Source organism: Nicotiana sylvestris, chromosome 7 (assembly GCF_000393655.2).
Source record: "Nicotiana sylvestris chromosome 7, ASM39365v2, whole genome shotgun sequence".
In the NCBI taxonomy this organism is placed as follows: Eukaryota; Viridiplantae; Streptophyta; class Magnoliopsida; order Solanales; family Solanaceae; genus Nicotiana; species Nicotiana sylvestris.
Window position 1 is genome coordinate 172,862,281 of NC_091063.1, and position 23,037 is coordinate 172,885,317.

At 38.6% G+C, this 23,037-nt stretch overlaps 1 protein-coding gene across 1 annotated transcript; it reads left to right on the forward strand.

Moving 5' to 3' along the window:
• Positions 1-535: 535 nt before the first annotated feature.
• LOC104234758 (uncharacterized) lies at positions 536-9,365 on the forward strand. The gene is made up of 13 exons (XM_009788384.2): positions 536-906; positions 2,669-2,733; positions 3,363-3,435; positions 3,657-3,675; positions 6,052-6,171; positions 6,967-7,036; positions 7,335-7,378; positions 7,474-7,515; positions 7,720-7,779; positions 7,942-8,009; positions 8,562-8,619; positions 8,716-8,808; positions 8,949-9,365. Exons 1-12 carry the CDS (start codon positions 611-613, stop codon positions 8,803-8,805), a joined length of 1,005 nt encoding a protein of 334 aa, XP_009786686.1. The 5' UTR covers positions 536-610; the 3' UTR covers positions 8,806-8,808; positions 8,949-9,365.
• The last annotated feature ends 13,672 nt before the right edge of the window (positions 9,366-23,037 follow it).

Here is a 23,037-nt window from a genome sequence, read left to right on the forward strand (position 1 = left end):
GTTTTTTTTCTCCATATTTCAAGAATAAATTAATTATTTTTTTCCTACATTGCCCTTGGAGTAAATAATGTTGGAGTATGTGTTAAGAATATTTATGTGAAGAGATAGTAAATGTTAATATGATCAATTTTATTGCTACTTAATGTTAAGATGAATTGCTACAAAAATCCCTTATAATGGACCGGAAGGAGCATACAACTTATTATTATTATTATTATTATTATTATTCTTAATAGGAATTTATCGTGCGGGTATAAATTAGTCCGATCAGTAAAATCATTTTATCGTGCGAGTATAAATTGTTCTTGATAGGAATTTATCGTGCGAGTATAAATTAGTCCGATCAGTAAAATTCAAAAAGGGGATGAAAAGAATATATTGAGGGACTATTTAATTTTTGAGTGATGTAGTTATTATAAATATCTTCTAGTTACTAAAAAATACTGGAAAGAAAAAAAAAAAGCAAATAAATGAAAGAAATAAAATAATATTTACCTAAAAACAGTTCACAAATTAAATACTCCATAAACCTCTTAACAGAATTACCTGTTTCATTTTTGGCCACACCAACAGATACTACACACTCGTTTCTGAACTTCGCCGGAAAACGATGGCCGGAGTTCTGAACGTTTCACCGGCTCCAATTTTCCGGCCAATTTCAGCTCACAAACTCTCTAAAAACAACAGAGTCTCATTAATAAAATCAATGGCTCAATCTTCAGATAGTTCAAATGGTTCTGTGAGCACTAAAGAGGAACCCAAACCGGATTTTTCATTTTCAGCGCCACCGAACTTCAAGGCGCCGAAGCCTAAGCCATTTACGCCGAGAACTGATATGATTTTGGACATATTAAGTGCTTCTCTTGCTTTGATTTTTCGACTTGGTACTGGTGCTCTTGTTTCTGGGTATGTTTATTGTTCAATTACTTCATTCAGTTTAATTTCATCTTTAATCACCTCAATCTTTTTTTGAAATATTGATCTTGTGTTTGTATGAGATAAATAAACTCCACCTATGTAAGTTTGGTAGAGTGTAGCTAGTTCCTAGCTTGAACAAAATGAAAGAGTGTTGTAGTAGTAAAAAATAGTAGAGGTTAAGTTCTATGCACTGACCATGTGAAAATTATTTATACAATCGAGTCACTTATTAGGTAATTACAGGTAAATTCCTTGACTAACATTATTTCATAATATGATAAAAATTGTAACTAACATGCTATCACAAGTTAAAATTCACTGCTAGTGTAAAAAAATCTTTATACTGCCAGTATATATAACTTAGGGGTCGTTTGGTATGAGGTATAAGAAGGTATAGTGCTGGTATAAAAATTTAATACCACCTTAATACTTCGTTTGATTAGCAAACCAGGTATAAATTATCCCAGGATTAAAATTAACACCGGGATAACTTATACCTTATAGAGGGTGGGATAATTAGCACCGGTATAACTTATACATTCTTCTTACAAATTATGCAATTGTCATATTTAATACAACATACCAAACAATAGATAAAAAATAATTCCAGCATAACTTATCCCAGCATACCAGTATAACTTATCCAGGCATAAGCCATATTCAAACCAAACGACCCCTAAAATCCAAAATAGTAACTATAATGAATCATCTGAATACAAATGGATACAGGGAATTCTTATAGCTGACTCTAACTAATTTGGGATTTGGGATTTAGGCTAGACGGTTGATTTGTATGATTGACGATATGCATATGATTCTAAATTGCAGCGGTATTTGTCAATTGGGGAACATTCAAGTCTGTGATCACTTGGGAATAGTGTTCTGAAATTGGAATGATCTATTAGATTATAGGGCTTGTTTTGTCGAGAATTATAGGCGTTTTATTAACAGATTCTTCTGCATGCTTTTAGTTTAACTTGAGTTTAAGGAGTAGAATGCCCGGAGCTAAGTAATCGCAAGGTATAAGTTTTGATTTTATACCACATTGCTGCTTTTGCATTTAGTATTGTAGTTATTTTAAGTTATGAGAGTAGACTTACGATTCCAAGAACTGGCCTGCTAGTGGCCAATGGTCGACTTGTATGCTAGGACGAGGAGATGGTGAACTTAGTCCGAGGGAGGGGACTTAAATCTCAGTGGATGAAAACTTGCCAGAGGATAACTAGTAAACCAACAAATAAGTGAAAAGAAGCAAGCATTGATATAATTTATTATACGAAGTGATCTCTGTACCTTACAAGAACTTATCATTCTTCTCGGAAGCAGACTGCAACTGACTAGCTACTACAAAAGAATGCCCTTTATAACTTTAAAGTGAGATTATGATTCTCTCATTTCAGTTATTTGTACCTTCAGCGAGGCTGTTACTTCTTCTGACCACCAACTGATTGGACTTCCATAATGCGAAGTTTACACTAATATATGCAGAACTACTTTAAACAGAATATGTGTAAACCTGTTAAACTATGTATGCAACTTATAAATGTAGACCTATTAAACTGTGTAGACTAATATATGATTTGCTATTAATATATGCGAAGTTCTACAGATATAAGTTGCATACATAGTTATTCCAGTTGAAGTTTATTGACTTCTTTCCTTTGGGTTTTCTTAAAGAGCTTTGTATTAGTTCTTTTAGGGTGCACATTTTGATACATCTGGGATACTTATTTTTTCTGTGCTGCTGCAGGTATTCAGCATCTTTTGTCTCCAAAAATGAGGTTCCGTCTGACCAGTATGCACTTGGAATTGCTGGTAATTATCCTTACCATTTGATCCTCAGGCATTTCATCCAAAACTTGTTAGGATTATGTTGAGGAGAACTGGAATCAGTTGTTAGCCTTTGCAACAATTATCAGCAAGCGCCAAGCGGTGATTAAGATAGAATTCATGTGCATATTAGAGAGAAGAGAATAATTATGTGTAAAGTTCCCAAAGACAAAAGTATTTTAGGACAATCTTCACTTCCCCAAACGCAAACTAAAGAGAAAAAAAGAATGAAGCCAGAAGCCAGAAGCCAGAAGCCAGAAGCCAGACCTCATTCTATAAGAAATAGAAGTAGTGACGAAACTCCATTCTGTTGTTCATTAGTTAAACATATAATATGTTTTTTTTATTTTATTAATAAGTGATAGAAGACCATGACTCTGTTTAGAATATATGCGTGTTTGATCTTCTCAAGAACCTAACTTAAAAACTTACCGATTATATCATGTTTCGTCATCGTTTGATATCTTCTTATATCAGCAACACCAAAGGAAATATTGCTGGTAATATCCTTCCTAAGTTTTCGTATTAATGACATGTTCTAACATTTCATTTGAACATTAGGGTATAATTCTGGGTGATGTTATTTTTTTCCTGATACGAGATGTTTATAATAGGCTTCAAGGTGAAGGAGAGTTCAAATTTAGGTCCTCGACCTGAGAAGCCAATAGAGATATATGAGTTTGAAAGGTATTTTTGCTGGGGAAGTATTTTAATTCTCACCATCCACTTCAAAATGTATTTTAACTCTCACTATTACATTCAACTGTCAGCATCTATTTATGACAAATTTACCCTTCTTTCCGTTAATTTTCCCTATCTCCTATCTAAGTTTTAGAATTTATTATAGGCTAATTCACCTGTTTTCTCTCTTATGTTGCTTGGCGTGGAACATGTGGGGATTTCTTCAGCTGCCCGTTTTGTAGGAAGGTAACTGCAGATACATTTACTCTTTCTTTCTCTTTCTAATTGAGGTTCACAGTTATAATCTACTCTTCTACTATCGTTTTGTGAATTAAAGCTAGAACGGACCGGGACGAGCTTTTATTTATATGAACGCAGTTACTGTTATCAAGCATCTCGACCACCTGCATATATGGGGAGTTCTTTCAATTGTTAATATGGTTGATTAATGGAAGTTTACACTAATATATGTAGAACTACTTTAAAAAGAATATGTGTAGACCTATTACATTTGTAGGCTTTCAACTTTAATTAGCCTACCAACTCTATGGAGCTTTAGGAAAAGCAAAAAGAATCTTGTGGCATTCTTCTTCAGCAATTTTTTTTTTTGAAATGATAACAGATTTCATTGATAAATAATTCTCAGCGCCAAGATAGTGCTGAGCGAAAAGGTCCCTAGTTACAAGACTTCCAAAAAAGAGAAAGCTGAGCAAAAACAAGCATAGAAATACAAGTCTTGTGTCTTTTACAAGGATCCGATGAGATCAACTAGGGAATCTACATCTTGTACTAAAGCTTCTTTACACCAAAAGTGAAACAAAGATATGCAGTTCATTTTAATCTTCTGTTCAGGATTTGCTGAGTCTTCAAAACATCTAGAGTTCCTTTCCAGCCAGATAGTCCACCAAATGCATGCTGGAATAAGACTCCACCACTTCTTCTGGCTGGTTCCTGCAGCTAAATAGTCCCAGCTAGACAGAATGTCAATAGTCTCTCTAGGCATCACCCAGCTTAAGCTTTTCATACATATGAAAAGTTGCCACAAACTATTGGTCACCTGACAATGGAGAAATAGATGTTTGTTTGTTTCGATGGCCCTTCCACACAGAAAACATTTGGAGCACAGATGCATTCCTCTCTTCATTAAGCTCTCATGTGCCAGAACAGCTTGTTTGACCACTAGCCAGCAAAACACATTAACTTTAAAAGGGACCTTCAACCTCCAGATGTGCTTCCATATCCAATCCTCTTGTTGCTGTGAACTTCTGTTTAAAACCTCATATGCTGATTTCACAGTGAAAACTCCTTTGCTATTGTTTTTCCATAGCAGTTTGTCCACTTGCTCAGTTGGTCCTTTGAAGTTTTCCAGAAGTTTCAGAAGCTCAGTTACTCTGGTCACCTCCCAATCATTCAGTAATCTTCTGAAGCTTAAATTCCAGCCTTGCTGATTCCAGGTACCAGCAGTAGAAGCATCTCTTTGCAGCGCTAAAGAGTATAGATCAGGGAAACTGTCTTTTAGTGGAGTATTCCCTATCCACTCATCCTTTCAGAAGATAGTTTTTGCACCATTACCCACCTTTATGCTAGAATTGCTCGTTAGGTTTTGCCAGAGAGATCTGATAGATCTCCATACACTCACACCGTAAAGGCTAGTCACTATACCTGTGCTCCACTGGCCTTCAGTCCCATATTTTCCACATATCACTTTCCTCCATAAGGCGTGTTCCTCCAAGGGGAATCTCCATAACCATTTCATAAGTAGGCTCTTGTTATGCTGCCTCAAATCTCTGATTCCCAATCCACCTTCCTTTTTGCTAGTCGTGAGAGTTTTCCATTTAACTAAATGGTAGCCTCTTTTCTCTTTATTCCCATGCCAAATAAAGTCCCTCCTCAAAGCATCAATCTTTTTCTCAACACTAACAGGTAGTGGAAAAATTTACATCATGTAGGTGGGGAGGGAGTCTAGTACACTGTTGACTAGTGTGACCCTCCCTCCCAAGGATAGGTAGCTGTTCTTCCGCGTGGATAACTTCTTTTCACACCTTTCTAGAACCCCATTCCATATCTGCTTGGACTTGCTCTTTGCACCTAGTGGTAGCCCCAAATAGGTGGTAGGAAGAGATCCCACTTCACATCCTAGGGAGCCAGCTAGTCTTTGAAGATCTGTGACCTCATTAACAGTGAAAATCAAGGATTTACTCCAGTTCACCTGTAAACCTGAGATGGCCTCGTAAGCAGTCAAAATTAATCTCAGGTGAGTAACCTGCTCCTCCTTGGCATCACAAAAAATAAGTGAGTCATCAGCATAAAGAAGATGAGTGATATCCATGACACTGCTTGCATTGTTGGGAACCCTGAAGCCCCTAATCCACCCCTCCATGTTCGCTTTCTTGATCATGCAGTTCAAACCTTCCATAGCAATAATAAAAAGGAAAGGGGAGAGAGGATCTCCCTGCCTTAGGCCTCTTTGAGACGGAAAAAAGCCTTCTGGGGAACCATTGAACATCTTTTCTTTTGAACATTATACTATCTTTTCTTTTGAATATTATACACATTGAACTACTCATTGATCTTTTTCCTTTTCTTTTGTTCCTGATTGTTAAAGATGTCAATTTATTGCAGGTTAGGGAAATAGTTGCTGTTTTAGACCTTGATGTCCTTTATTATCCTTGCCCAAGAAATGGTCCAAATTTCCGTCCCAAGGTTGGTCAGATGGGTGGAAAGCAGCAGTTCCCCTATATGGTTAGATAACTTCTCTCCTTTTGCTCCCTGTAGAGAAAATTAGCAGTCAGAAGCTCACACAACCACAAATTTATTGCATGCTTTAAAATGAAATAATGTGGAAAATTGTAACCTGCACCATCATTTTTAAACATCCTCTTAAAATTCTATTCATTTTCAAATGTACAGTGTTATTCCTCTTGTATTCTCTTGATGATGTGGGACTATGAATCAAAAGAAGGATCATGTCAAAAATTATGTTGAGACAGAAAGAAAGCTGTGAGGAAGGAAATCGTCATTGGATGTCATTAAATGTAAATTAAAGAGCACCAGGTGTAATTCACCTGCCAACTAAGAATGTCTAATAGATACTGAAATAAGTTACTAAACGTTTTTTTTTACTTCTCCCCAGGAGCTCCGCACTTTGCTCCCTTGGTGACTCGAACCTGCAACCTCATGGTCGGAGGTTGACGGTGCTTACAACTTGAGCAACCCTCTCTTGTCACTAATAGTTTTTTATTTTATTTTAGAAATCCTTACTAAAAAAGTTCTCTTGGAAACTATTTTCTACTCAACACAATTATTCGATGGCTTCAGATGGTTCAAGACATGATTAAGTAGTTTCTTTGCTGAACACTGATGTCTCTCATGTTGCATTTTCTTTTTGCTCGTTCTGGAAATGCGAAAATGACTATCTATGCTGTAACTCTACTGAACTTGAATTCTTCAAAAAAAAAAAATGAGTTCTTATTCTATTTGTTGATCAGGTCTATCGAAACATTATGGCGTCTAATCGTTTGTGTTATTCTGCTGCAGGTTGATCCAAACACTGGAGTTGCAATGTATGAATCAGATGAGATTATTAAGTATTTGGTTGGAAAGTATGGTACGCATCTGTAATGGCCAACTTATATTGAAAAGACATCTGAATTCTACTTCTTAAATTACTATTGTAAATTATTGTTAGTGCATTTAATCTATATACTGGAGACCATATAGTTTCTTATTGTTAAAAATTTAGCAACATTTTGATTTAGGATTGACATGAATGATAGTTGATTCCAAATGACCCATTTAAGAGATTGTTTGGTTTGATTCTCATTTGATCTCCCTACTATTTCTCCATCATTCTGGTAAACTCCGTTCTTAGTGAGTGCATTAATTAGGTTGATTTCCTTGTGCAGGTGATGGAAATGTCCCGCTTATGTTGTCCCTTGGTCTTCTCACTGTAAGCAAACAAATTTATGGTCATCAATGAGTTAGATTAGTAAAAAGAGTGTTTAAGAGATGTTCTTTATTAAATGTTGGATCTTGTCCTCTCAGACACTTACTGCAGGTTTTGCCATGATTGGTCGAATGGGGAAGGTATTTGCTTTTCCTCTCTGCTATTAAGTGTATTTGCTTTTGATGCCATGACTTCTCGTCCATAAAGTTTTATCTCCAAAAATTAAAAGACTTTCTGTGGACATAACTTTATTCACAGAGTTAGGATTTCAGTATAAAAGAGTTGGCAGAGAACTATTAATATTGAGAACAAGAAACCAAGATAATATGTTGTGATTTTGCCAGGGGTCTTCCTACAGGCCATCTAAACTGCCACCGAAGCCGCTTGAGATATGGGCATACGAGGTTAGCCCAAGCTTACTTATAAAGCATTCTGCTATCAGTTTGGTTTAAATGAATCTAAACTAAGAATTCTATATATTTTTTCAATCATCATGTAAAAAGAGTTTTTGCTGAATAGTATATCCATATTACATGACCTATTTGCACTTGTGTCATTTTTTTCAGCCTTCTCCGTTTTGCAAAGTTGTACGTGAAGTGCTTGTAGAATTAGAGCTTCCCCACATACTCCACAGGTACATGTTACTATGAAATGGATGATGAACAAAACCTATATACTGTGCAATATAGGATGCCTTTGGCATCAAGTAATAAGCTGAATAAATTAGACTGCTATCTGATTGTTTATGATAATATCATCAAAGATTAAATATCTTTTCTGTGGAGTCTCCTATAAGTTCATACATTTGATTTAGGTAGGTTTCCGCTCAAGGAATTTAACTTGCTGCTTCAATGATCAGACCTATTCTTATAATGTTTCTGTCGAAAAACTAGATTAAATGACATAGAGGTGATTGGACATTCATTCGATGGGGGTGAATTAAGGATCCTCCTCTCAATCGGAAGAGAATTGAATCCATTTAGTTCACTTGTCTTTCTAATTATTGATTTATTGTCATGAGAAGTGTCCTTTACCACTGGTTTCAAGAATGAGATTCTTCTTATCTAGTTTTCTTCTTTAGTCACTTAAAATAAAGATTAGGATAAAGGTGACATGTCTATTCCTGTATACGACAACAATTTCAATGCTTTTGATTTCCTCTGACTGCACTAAACAAATGGTGCAGTTGTGCTCGTGGTAGCCCCAAACGCCAAGTATTATACGAAAGAATTGGACATTTCCAGGTTATTCTTTGCTTTATGTTAGCTCTACCTTTTGGATGTCTGTTAAGTGTAATGCACACAACATGAAATGCAGAAAATTAATGACTCTGTTTTTAGGCCCCATACTTGGAAGATCCAAATACTGGAGTACAAATGTTTGAAAGTGCAGATATTGTGGATTATTTACAGGCAACTTATGCTCTTTAAGGAGTGAGGCATCCTCCCTTTTTCAATAGTTTAATTTCCTAATGCCTCTAACAAATGAACTTTCTGCAATTTTGTTCAGCCTTTTCACAACCAAGTTAGAGAGGTCAGTTTTTCTGAACTGTTATTTTCCTGGATAATTTCAGAGGATAGGAAACCAGCCATGAGGCTCAAAGTTTCTTCTCTTATTAGAGAGACGAAAGATGCCCCGTGGGACAGTGATGTTTCATCGACATCCTCATCGAATCTGCAACTTCAGTCGGTAAAAGTAAATGGCTCCGGTACATCCCAAAAGATTGTTCTATGTTGCTTTAAGCCAACAGGGAACTTCACTCACTTTTCGCATTGTTATTGATTCAGTATGTTATTATTCCATGTTGTGTTATTTTTATTAACAGTTCACTTCAGTTAAATATTTTGTGTTAGACCATGCCTTGGCTATAGTGGCGACTAACATTGTATATATGTACTTTGGGATTTACCATATATGACTTGTATATTTTGTCTAAACAAATTGTGAGCAGCCTTTGGTAATATATATACATTCTGGCATTTTAGTTTTACCGGTCTTTGCTTTATGCTATTACAATTTTCGAATTTCCAGTTCATCATAATTTTGCTTTTTTCCTTTGCATTAAATTTTTTACGCCGTGATTAATAGAATTAATTAATACGTTTTTTTATCAAATTTTTTGTTGATCCAGCTAATTTTAGCTTATTGTTCTGACATTCTATACTTTGATATAACATTTTACTTATAGTTATTATTTTAAGTGATTTGATAGTGTAAAATTTCTTTAATTTACACTATAGATATTAAACTTCTTTTTTTTCACACTATTAAAAATAGCTCTTTTCCGACCTAAGCATCCGATTAAACTCAAAAGTCGACCAAGCCGGACGCAATAAGCAAAAAAAAAGTTCCAATTTGTTTGAATAAAATTCGATCTCAAGGCACTTTATTTCGAATAAAGAAAATATAACGTAAAATAATATCTAAATGTGATTTTATTTGATTAATAAATCGCAATTACCAAATACGACTTAAAATTGCTATTTCCAAATGTGACTCACAAATCATTCTTTCTAAATGACGCTTGCCAAATATGACTTATAAGCTATTGCGAAATGCGACTTATAAATTGCTATTTCTAAATGTGACTCATAAATCACTCTTTCTAAATGATGCTTGCCAAATGCGACTTATAAGCTATTGTACAATGCGACTTATACATCGCAATTGCTGTACCTTATTTTATTATCTCGAGTCCTTTAAGTTTTTAAAAATTGAGCACTTCAGTCATACGGCCCATTAAAATTCACAGAAATATTATGTGCTTTCCACGTGATTAGAGTAGAAAAAGACTAATAATATTTACTAGCAAAATATAAAAAAAGTTCAGTCAAAAGAAGTCTGTAGTAATAAAAATAAACTACAATCAAGAGAAAATGAAATTGGGCAAGAAAATTGCGACCACATTTGCTATTTAGATTGGTCTCGTGGAAGACATATGACAGTTTCATATGATTCATTTTGGAATTCCATCAATTAGACCAAAAATGCTCAACTTTTGCAATTTTGAAGGATTATATGTGTTCAGGTAATATAATAGGGATGAAAATAGACTTGTCACAAACATAAGGGGCCGTTAAATACTCAATTATTTCTGCCCCTTTCTTTTTCTGGCATGAGGCGTTTGGTAGGAACTTAGGGGTCGTTTGGTTTGAATACATTGGGGTAAATTATACTGTGATAAGTTATGCTGAGATTAGTTATCCTGATATTATTTTTTATCCATTGTTTGCTATATTGTATTAAAAATGACATGCATGCATAATTTCTAAGAAGAAGGTATAAGTTATCCCGACACTAATTATTCCACCCCCTACAAGGTATAAATTATCCTGGGATAACTGATACCAGGTTTGCTAACCAGACAAAGTATTAAAGTGGTATTAAATTTTTATACCAACACTATATCTACTTATATCTCATACCAAACGACCCCTTACAAATAAAAAAAATAATCGTTACAACTTAGGATGGAATAGAAGAGAAACAATTAAAAAGAAAAACTATGGAGAAGACAATAATTACTTACATTGGAAATTACAAATATGGTTATACAATGTGATGACCCAAAAGGGTCATCTTATGTTTTAGAACTCGATTCGGTGTTCCGAGGCCTTTAAGACCTCATTTTATCCCTTCTCGATTTGCGTGCGCAGTCCAGGCGTGTTACCGAAAAGCTTTTATGTTGAAAGTTGATGAAAAATAATAAATTTTTGCCTTTAAAAGTTGATTTAGTTGACTTCGGTCAATATTTTGAGTAAACGGTCCCGGACTCGTATTTTGACAGTCCCAGTAGATCAGTGTCGAAATATGGGATCTGGGCGTATGCCCCGAATTGAATTCCGAGGTCCCTAGCTCGAGATATGAATTTTTATTGAAAATTGAAAGACTGAAAATCTAATGGTTTTAAGAATTTGGTTAATGTTTGATCTTATTGGTATCGGGTCCGTATTTTAGTTTCGGAGCCCGACTCATTATGATATTTAAGACTTGTCTGTAAAATTTGGTGAGAAACGGAGTTGGTTTGACGTAATTCGGACATCCGGTTGTGAAAATAAAGGTTTTAAAACTTTCTTGAAAATTTCATTCAATTTGGTGCTAAATTCATAGTTATAGGTGTTATTTTGGCGATTTGATCACGCGAGCAAGTTCGTATGATGTTTTAGGACTTGTGTGCATGTATGGTTTTAGCCCCGAGGGCTCGGGTGAGTTTCAGATAGGCTACGGGATGTTTAGAACTTAGAAAATCTGATTTTTTTGGCTTCAGCTGATATCTGGTGTGCCCTTCATCGCATTCGCGGAGGTACTCTCACGAACGTGAAAGGTAAATGGAGGCAGGGGTATTTCCTTCTTCGCGAACTCGAAGGACTAGTCGCGCACGCAGAGCATTGGGAGCATTGGGGGCATTGCCCTTCCCGAACGCGACCAAGCTCTCGCGAACGTGTAGGCATGGGACCTGGGGAAAAGGAAGTGACCTATACTCTTCGCGAACGCAACACATGGCTCGTAAACACATATGCTGGTGGGGATAAGACTTCGTGAATGCGAAGAGTATCTCGCAAACGCGTAGGCTAATTGGGCCGCTTCTTCGCGATCGCGGTAGACCCTTTGCGAACGCGAATAAGGTCTGACGCCAGTGATTTAAAACAGATCAGAATCGGGATTTTCTCAAAATTTCACAACTCTTTCATTAGAACTCGATCTAGGAGCGATTTCGAAGAGAGGATTCAACACCAAATCATAGGTTTGTACTCTTTAACTCATTTTCTTCCATTTCTAACATCACCCATTGAATTCCTAGCCCTAACCTTTGTTCTTCCATGGTAGAAAACTAGGGATTTAGGAAGAATTGAGGATTTTTACAAATTGGCGATTTAGACCTCGATTTGAGGTCAGATTCTAAAACCAATTATACATCCGGGTTCGGGGGTGAATGGGTAAATGAATTTTGGTCCGAACCTCGAATTTTTACCAAGCGGTCCCAAGTCGATTTTTGACTTTTTGGGGGAAAGTTTGAGAAATCTAAATTTTTGCATTGTAGTTGGTTCCTTTAGCAATAATTGATGTTATTGTCACACCTCCTTTTTCCTACCCCCGGAGAGGGTGTAAGGGAGTTTTTTCCAATTTAAATGACAATCGAAACGGGATTATTTATTTAAAATTCAGAGTCACCACTTGGGATAGTTTATGGTGTCCCAAGTCACCTGTTCAAATCCCGAATCGAGGAAAGATTGACTATGTTTTACAGTCCGCGAAACACAAAAATCCGGGTAAGGAATTCTGTTAACCCGAGAGAAGGTGTTAGGCATTCTCGGATTCCGTGGTTTTAGCACGGTCGCTCAACTGTTATTATTGGCCCATTTATCTGATTAAATACATATTTAAAACCTATATGCATTTTTAATCCTTTTAAACCATTTTAATAATCTAATTGTTATACAACTAATTATTTGATTTACACGTTGCGAATCATGTCACGGGAACCGTACCCACGATTCACAACGTGTTTATTTTATTAACAAAATTAAATTGTGTCCGGGTCACATAAATGTACCCCCGGATTTTAGAATTCAAGTGTCACATCCACGTCACGGGAACCGTACTCGTAGCTATAACAATTATTTAATTAACGCGCCTAAGGCAAACTACAAAAGTTCACGGCATTTTCTATACTAATTTTGTATTTATGTGAGGGCCATATGTTATGGATTTTATCTGTGTATAGCGCACCTCAAATTATTTTAGAAGAAAAGATTTGTATATTTTATCACAACCACGTCATGGGAACCGTACCCGTAGTTGTAATTATTCAATTGCGCGCCTAAAGCAAACTACGAGATTCATTTTAGTAACTAAGTTATAAAATATGAGGGCCATAGATTATATGATTCAAATATATGAATGGTACACCTCAAAATTATTCATTAAATGAACTATGGATATTCATATTTAAAGCTAATTCAAAATTTAGTACCACAACTACGTCACGGGAACCGTACCCGTAGCCGTAATAATTTTATCATAGCGCATCTAAAGCAGAACTACGAAAGTTCATGATTTGTTTACTATTCCATTTTGAGGTTATTGCAAGGCCATGAGTTATGGAGATGTCACGACCCAATCCCCGAACCCGGTCGTGATGGCGCCTCTCGTGAAGACAAGGCCAGCCAGACCAAAATGGAACACCTCTTTTAAATAATTAATCATCATAAACAATAATAACATATAATATAATACTCATAAATTGCAGAATTTTAATGTTAACAACAGCAGGAACCATCCCGATACAGCCCAAACCAGGGTGTCACAAGTCACGAGCATCTATTAGGGTATAAATACAACTACGAGGTCTAGATTATACAAGCAAGAATAAGGAACAAAAGGGAGAAAAGTGGTGCTGCGAACGCCGACAGTCACCTCGCTAAACTCCGATAACTCTGCCTCTGATCAACCCAAACCCGCTACCGAGCATATAAATACCTGCATCTGCACACAAGGTGCAGGGAGTAATGTGAGTACTTCGTATCAGTGAGTAATAAAGGTAAATAACAACTGAGCAGTAAGAAATCACGTAAAGCAACCAACATGCTGTATAGATGCAGTGTAAAAGCCTTTGAGAAAAATAGTGAAGCTGTGAAATCTTTGGAAATATCTTAGCTCAGTTTAAACCTCTTTTGAAAATGACTTTTTCAACAGTTACGCAATGATTGTGAAATAGTTAGTGCCGATAAGCACAGAAAATCTGCCCCTCGGGCACAAATACCATAGTGTAACAGGTAAAATGACAAGTAAATATGAAAGATGAACACATAAAAGTTTGCCCCTAGGGCAATATCTCAGAACAGTACCAGCCCCTCGGGCTACCTCACATTCACTCATATCAGCCCCTCGGGCTCTCTCTCAGAATAGTATCAGCCCCTTGGGCTACCTCACAATTACTCATATCAGCCCCTCGGGCTACCTCACAATCACTTGTATCAGCCCTTCGGGCTCACTCTCAGAATAGTATCAGCCCCTCGGGCTCACTCTCAGAATAATGGGTACCCGCGCTCACTGTGGGTGTGCAGACTCTGGAGGGGCCCCTTACGGGCTAAGCACTATATCAAGCCACCTCGTGGCATCATCACTCGGCACTCGGCCTCACAACACTCGACACTCGGCCTCAAATCACTCAAACCACCTCGTGGCATATAAAGTATCTCAGGCCCTCGACCTCATATCACTCAGCATATCCTCACATATGGCCCTCAACCTCACTCAGTCCAAAAATCATCACAAGCCCCTTGGGCATTAGTAAAACAGTAGTTCTCCGCTCAAAACATGATGTAGAAATATCATTTAAGTTTCAAATCTGAGTAAAAGTGGCTGAGTTTGTAAAACAGTAGATATCAACAGGACTGAGTTCAAATAATAAGTCAAGTAGTTAGGAAACACAGATAAAAATCCCCGAAGGGTTCAGATAGTTGGCACGAAGCCCAAATATGGCAATCAACCCAAATCATGATGATAACAAATGAATTTTAGTCAAATACGCAGTAAAATCATCAATCGGGATGGTCCAAGTCACAATCCCTAGTAGTAAAAGACCCCACGCTCATCATCCAGCGCGTATCTTGCCTTAATATAGCACTACGATGTGCAATCCGGGGTTTACCATTACTCACCTCAAACTGGCTAATTCTCTAGCTCGCGACGCCTTTTCCCCTAGAATTGGCACCCACGCACGTCGAATCTATCCACAATCAGAACGAATACGTCACAATATGCTAAGGGAACAAAGCCCAAGCAAAAACATTCGAAAAATATCAAAAATCCTGAAATTAGCAAAACCCGAGCCCCGAGCCCCGAGCCCACATCTTGGAATTGGGTAAAATTTACATTTTCAGAATCCTCATACCCTCACGAGTCTAACCATACCAAAATTATCCAATTCCGATACCATTTGGTCCTTCAAATCATCATTTTACATTTTTGATAGGTTTCATAATTTTCTTCCCAAATTCCATCTCAAATCACGAATTAAATGATGAATTCAGTGATAAATTCATGTATTCTAGCCAAATATGAGTTAAAATCACTTACCCTGATGAATTTTCTTGAAAAACCTTCGAAAAATTGCCAAAATCCGAGCTCTCTAGGTCAAAATATTAAATAAAACCCAAAACCTCGTATCTAGCCCTCAGGTTTCAGCTACCGCGGGCTGCACCAAAACGACCGCGGTCCACGCAAGCCAGTGCGGTCCGCTCAAAAACTATCGCGGCCGCACATGCCTTCCTCTACAGTGACAGAATTTAGTATTTTGTCCATAACCTTTGCTACAGATGTCCAAATTGCGATATCTTTACCTTTCTAAGTAGGACCAGTGGGAAGGTTCTTCACCGCGGCCGCACCCACTTTTGTGCGGTCCACGCGACGCCTACCGCAGCCGCGGACGCTTTTGTGCGGTCCGCACAACACTCAACGCGGGCACACTTATTTTTGTGTGGACCGCGTGAGTGAGTTCCGGGGCCTGCAACCGCTGTAGACCTGCTACAACTATGATTTTTGCACTAAAACATCCTGGAACCTACCCGGAACTCCCGGAACTTCCAACCAATTGTACCAACACATCCCATGACATCGTTCAAACTCGCTCAAAACTTCAGAACCCTGACAACAACATCAAATCACCAATTTATCATAGGATTCAAGCCTAAGAACTCCAAGAATCTCTTAAATTATGCTTTCGCTCAAAAAGTCTATCAAATCTCGTCCGAATGACCTAAAATTTTTCACACATCCCAAATGATACAACGAAGCTACTGCAACTCTCGGAATTTCATTCCGACCTTTATATCAAAATCTCACCTATCAACCGGAAATTGTCGAAATCTCAATTTCGCCAATCCAAGCCTAAACCTTCCACGGACTTTCAAAATGCATTCCGATCACGCTCCTAAGTCCCAAATCACCTAATGGAGCTAACCAAATCATAAAAATTCTCATCCGAGATCAAATACACATAAGTCAAATTTTGATCAAACCTTTCAAATTTTATGCTTTCAACTGAGATTGTTCTTCCAGATTCATTCTGATTAACCTGAAACCCAACACCAACGATTTACATAAGTCATAATACACCACACGGGGCAAGTTATGCCCTATAATTGGCGAGCAAAGTGCAAAAGCTCAAAATGACCGGTCGGGTCATTACATCCTCCCCTACTTAAACATACGTTCGTCTGCGAACGTGCTAGAGTTGTTCCAAAAGCTGACCAATCGCTGAATAACCTCACCATGCATATACCTGGGGGTGATCCCACATCACCCTATCTCACATAGGTCTGATAACACACAGTAACTGAAATTTCACAACCCAATCTAACCCATAAGCCTTAGAACCACATTTCCACTTCTGAAATCATTCACAAGATCAGAATCTCACATCTATATTCAGAATAAGCCCGAACGACTATAATCACCCATACTTGCAATCTCAGGTGCAATCACTTGATAGACCACATGACTCAAACACTCGTAGTGATAACTTCTAATTACAGCAGTTGCACATAACAAACGAATACCGATAGAAAACTCTTATCAACTAAAGTCTCACCCCAACACTTACATATACTGCCAATGATCACTAAAACACGCGGTAAGTCATAACCATTTCCCAGATCAACCATTCAAAAAGTCACTCCTCCTTTGGCAAATACCACAGCAAATTTCTGAGTCGAAGCTCGATATTATCCTTTCAACATGCTGAAATCAAATTTGTTTGTAGTCATTAAAGACCTCGTCGGTCTCATCTAATCCAATACAACTACTCTCGTGACATTGACACTTCAATATATACTAAAATCATGATTTGTGCAATCCGTGCACCAATAAGCTACAATCCAAACCTATTCAATTCTTGAAAAATGACTCAAATGAAAGAGCTGTACCGCAGCTCACTAGTACCATCACGACACCTGGCTGAGAACCCGTCTTGCATCATAGAAATAGAACACGTGAATCTAACCCGCCAGGTCATTTTCCCACATAGCTTCGCTGCAACACGTGATCCTATCCAAACACTGCTCCGCATAAAACACCTCAAGTCACTATGCTCGAAATCGACAACCACACTCAATTAATGTCTGGAACCAAAGCAAATCATTACACCACGGTGAAACAAATGACATACACCACACAAAATCGATAGGACATAACTGATACGCCATTCACCGAGCAACACCCAACTACTCTTCTCGCTTGACTTCCACTATGAAATCCCAATAGAACCGCACCATACATGCCCATAACTAACAAATCCTAACATCTCGCAACACAGAAAGGTAACTCATAGATCTCCCCAGATTACTAATACGCTCAATAACAATCGAATCAACATATCCCTCAACAATACAATACAATTTGGTGCCAACAAAACCGACTCAAGTTAGGACACGCATCCACATTGGCCTGCCAACGAACTCCTTATCAAGGAAATCTTGAGGTTGTTCCTTCAATTCCTCTAACTCTGTCAGTGCCATACGATATGGTGCACGATATCAAATTAATACCCAAATCAATAACCTTGCCCGACCATAAGAAACACATCCGAAAAGTCCCTCACCGCCAGAACTGAATCAATGGTAGAAGCCTCTGCACCGACATTTATCACGAAAGCCCACATAAGAAAGACAATTCTTCCCAATCGTCCGCTGGGTCCTCGAAAAATAAAACCACTCCACTAGGACATACTTCGTCGAACCTCGCCACTCAATCTGTTGCATTTTTGGCATAGCCAACAACGCCACCTTAGCGCAATAGTCCAAAATGGCACAGCGCGGAGACAACCAGTCTGAACCCAATATCACATCCAAAATCTAACATACCCAGCAACGAAAGATCCGTCCGGGTCTCCTAATCCCGATAGTCGCTAAACAATGCCGATACACACGATCCACAACCACAATATAACCTGAATATGAGAACTTCCGTCTCCAAATCCACATGGCCCATGAATAACCATATCCGATCACAACTTAGCCGTCTGAATATATGCTACACCTTTAATACCTAATCATTTCACGAGAGATACTCTAAAATTCTTCTGTGCTACCAAGCAGACTCGAATATCAGCAGTCGATCTAGCCAGAAAGTGCCGCAATACTACCAAAGTGCCATCAACTTTACCACATTGCCCTTCTCCTAAAACATACACCCTCGCCAAATCACCTCAGTTAGCATTACCATTTCTTTAATCATCCGAAGATCATTTCTCAAATCATCTGAAATTTCCCGTGCTGCCTAAGAATTTTATGACTTTCCGCTCAAAACTGAACTGTAACCTTACACACGCAATTCTCAATTCTCCCCAACATACCGCACGTACCATACCATCCTAGGATAACATGAGAACTTCATCCTCTTTCCTAGCCACAAACATTTACGTACTCAACTAGTCAAGAACTTTTCGAGTTTTCCCTTGCACAAATCAGACCTGCCTGGACTGAATCCTTCTAACTCGACCAAGCTAAGAAAGCCATCAAAACTTAAGAGCATTGCTGCAAAACACCTGCGAGAACCTATTACCTCGAACACACACACGGAATTAATCATATCCTTACCATACCGATTCGGTCTACTATCAATCTATTCCATTTATCTAAATTTCCTTCTGATTCATTTGCAATTGATATTCTCTCTTGCTGTAGCACCACAATTCCTCAACCCAGGCTCACCACACGAGACCCAAGCACAGGACCACACTATCTAAGACCTATAAGCCGATGAATACTCACTCGATTACTCCCGAAACACCACATTCCGGAATACTTCACTCTGAAGAACTTCCTGCAAATCTAAATCCATTACCTTTGCTTTCCTGATACTGATACATAGGATCTTATAATCAATATAGAGATATCACAAGTCTTGACCTCTTCCAATAAAAACACAGTTTCTAACCCCATATACAACTTTAAGATACCCAATTGTTACATGTGGAACCTTGAACACATTAAAACCATTCTTGAGAGGCACTCGCTCTCTTCAAACTGTAATTAGCCTGATCAAACGAACAGAGCCACCCGTGCCTCATTGGCACTCTGACACCACAGAATGAAATCCTCATCCCAACACATCCAAGCAACTTCCTGCTCTATGCACCGAGTATTCTTTACCAACAACAACTTAAGACATCCCGTGATTGTTACACACTTATGAAACATGCTATATACCTTGTTAAGAATTTTTCCTTTACTCGAGCTATCCTCGGTCTCAATTTCCGCAAGCCATAACTGATTCGCTCGCATACCTCAACTGGGACCAACATAGCACCTAACCATGCAATCAAATACTCCCAGCAGACTCCCCCACTTGGCTCGAAGCCATAGATCAAAATACACTCAATAACTCATAACACTCATACCCTATTGATACCACAGTACCATAGTGATATTAGACTCAAATCTTTTGTAAGCTTGTGAAAACACAGATCATCTAGTACTTTAAATCTTCTGCAAATATCGCATTCATCCTCGCAACAGTTAAGCCTACTCGCTTAAGTGACCCGAAATTTCAAATTTCAACACGTACTTTTCACTTACACATGAGATCTTCTAACATACACATAAGGATCACACCACTTCAGAACACTCCGCAGGAGATAACCCACCTGCTTTGCCTCAATCTAACATTTTTGTACACCTTCCACCATCATAAACTGTACGCAGTCACTTAGTCTTCCTGAGTCTGAACTTATACCACAACATGAAATTTACTTCACTCCCAACTAGGACACATGAAAAGATTCTTTGCACACCCATAACTCGGGGCTATACCTCAAATCAAGATGGATACATCTCGCAGTACTAATATACTTATCACATAGTTATCCAGCCATCACTCCCACTAATAGGGACACTACCGAACATATAAGTTCAAAAATAATTGCTCACACAATCAACACCTCGGTGCTCAAGATATAGGCAAAGATCTGGCCTCAAGTCCTCCAGACTGGCCCAACATCAACTCACAGAGATCCCATCTCGCCCCTCGATAAAAGAATCACAAGCCATCGATGCACATCTGATACTGAGCACTCATGCGCGCATACGAACATGTGGAAGGAATTCAAGAGTTACTTTTCAAACTAAATCAAGGACGCACGATTAGAATTCAAAAATGTGAAGTTTTTCCTAAAGGTTCTGCATCCTCTCGAGGATAAGTACAGACGTCTCCGTAACGATCCAAGAGACTCTACTAAACATGCTCATGACTACTAAGACCTATGTAACCTAGGCTCTGATACCAACTTGTCACGACCCAATCCCCGAACCTGGTCGTGATGGCACATCTCGTGAAGACAAGGCCAGCCAGACCAAAACGGAACACCTCTTTTAAAAAATTAATCATAAACAGTAATAACATATAATATAATACCCATAAATTGCGGAATTTTAACGTTAACAACAGCAGGAACCATCCCGACACAGCCTAAACCGGGGTGTCACAAGTCACGAGCATCTATTAGGGTGTAAATACAACTACGAGGTCTAGATTATACAAGCAAGAATAAGGAACAAAAGGGAGAAAAGTGGTGCTCCGAACACCGACAGTCACCTCACTAAACTCCGATAACTCTGCCTCTGATCAACCCAAACCCGCATCAATGAAAAATGACCTCTGAAAAATGACTTTTTCAACAGTTACGCAATGATTGTGAAATAGTTAGTGCCGATAAGCACAGAAAATCTGCCCCTCGGGCACAAATACCATAGTGTAACAGGTAAAATGACAAGTAAATATGAAAGATGAACACATAAAAGTTTGCCCCTAGGGCAATATCTCAGAACAGTACCAGCCCCTCGGGCTACCTCACATTCACTCATATCAGCCCCTCGGGCTCACTCTCAGAATAGTATCAGCCCCTTGGGCTACCTCACAATCACTCATATCAGCCCCTCGGGCTCACTCTCAGAATAGTATCAGCCCCTCGGGCTCACTCTCAGAATAATGGGTACCCGCGCTCACTGTGGGTGTGCAGACTCTGGAGGGGCCCCTTACGGGCTAAGCACTATATCAAGCCACCTCGTGGCATCATCACTCGGCACTCGGCCTCACAACACTCGACACTCGGCCTCAAATCACTCAAACCACCTCGTGGCATATAAAGTATCTCAGGCCCTCGACCTCATATCACTCAGCATATCCTCACATATGGCCCTCAACCTCACTCAGTCCAAAAATCATCACAAGCCCCTTGGGCATTAGTAAAACAGTAGTTCTCCGCTCAAAACATGATGTAGAAATATCATTTAAGTTTCAAATCTGAGTAAAAGTGGCTGAGTTTGTAAAACAGTAGATATCAACAGGACTGAGTTCAAATAATAAGTCAAGTAGTTAGGAAACACAGATAAAAATCCCCGAAGGGTTCAGATAGTTGGCACGAAGCCCAAATATGGCAATCAACCCAAATCATGATGATAACAAATGAATTTTAGTCAAATACGCAGTAAAATCATCAATCGGGATGGTCCAAGTCACAATCCCTAGTAGTAAAAGACCCCACGCTCATCATCCAGCGCGTATCTTGCCTTAATATAGCACTACGATGTGCAATCTGGGGTTTCAAACCCTCAAGACATCATTTACAATCATTACTCATCTCAAACTGGCTAATTCTCTAGCTTGCGACGCCTTTTCCCCTCGAATTGGCACCCACGCGCATCGAATCTATCCACAATCAAAATGAATACGTCACAATATGCTAAGGGAACAAAGCCCAAGAGAAAACATTCGAAAAATATCAAAAATCCCGAGATTAGCAAAACCCGAGCCCCGGGCCCACGTCTCAGAATCGGGTAAAATTTATATTTTCAGAATCCTCATACCCTCACGAGTCTAACCATACCAAAATTATCTAATTCCGATACCATTTGGTCTTTCAAATCATCATTTTATATTTTTGAAAGGTTTCATAATTTTTTTCCCAAATTCCATCTCAAATCACGAATTAAATGATGAATTCAGTGATAGATTCATGTATTCTAGCCAAATCTGAGTTAAAATCACTTACCCTGATGGATTTTCTTGAAAAACCTTCGAAAAATCACCAAAATCCGAACTCTCTAGGTCAAAATATTTAATAAACCCAAAACCTCGTATTTATAGGTACCCCTTAGGTTTCAGCTACCGCGGGCCGCACCAAAACGACCGCGGTCCGTGCAAGCCAGTGCGGTCCGCGCAAAAACTATCGCGGCCGCACAGGTAGACAAAATTTAATATTTTGGCCATAACTTTTGCTATAAATGTCCAAATTGCGATATCGTTACCTTTCTAAAAACTAGTCACGAAGGGCTATAACTTTCATTTTTTAATCATCTCAAAATTTCTTATAGATCAAAAGATATGAGCTGCCGAAGTAGGACCAGCGGGAAGGTTCTTCACCGCGGTTTCGCCCACTTTTGTGCGGTCCGCGCGACGCCTACCGCGGCCGCGGACGCTTTTGTGCGGTCTGCACAGCACTCAACGCGGGAGCACTTATTTTTGTGCGGACCGCGTGAGTGAGTTCCGGAGCCTGCAACCCCTGTAGACCTGCTACAACTATGATTTTTGCACTAAAACATCCCGGAACCTACCCGGAACTCCCAGAACTTCAAACCAATTGTATCAACACATCCCATGAC

Bases quoted from the DNA above. Each gene is read 5' to 3' on its own strand.
- LOC104234758 (XM_009788384.2), top strand. From the start codon at position 611: ATGGCCGGAGTTCTGAACGTTTCACCGGCTCCAATTTTCCGGCCAATT. The intron at 7,516-7,719 runs GTATTTGCTTTT...TGATTTTGCCAG, and splicing joins TGATTGGTCGAATGGGGAAG to GGGTCTTCCTACAGGCCATC. The intron at 7,780-7,941 runs GTTAGCCCAAGC...CATTTTTTTCAG, and splicing joins TTGAGATATGGGCATACGAG to CCTTCTCCGTTTTGCAAAGT.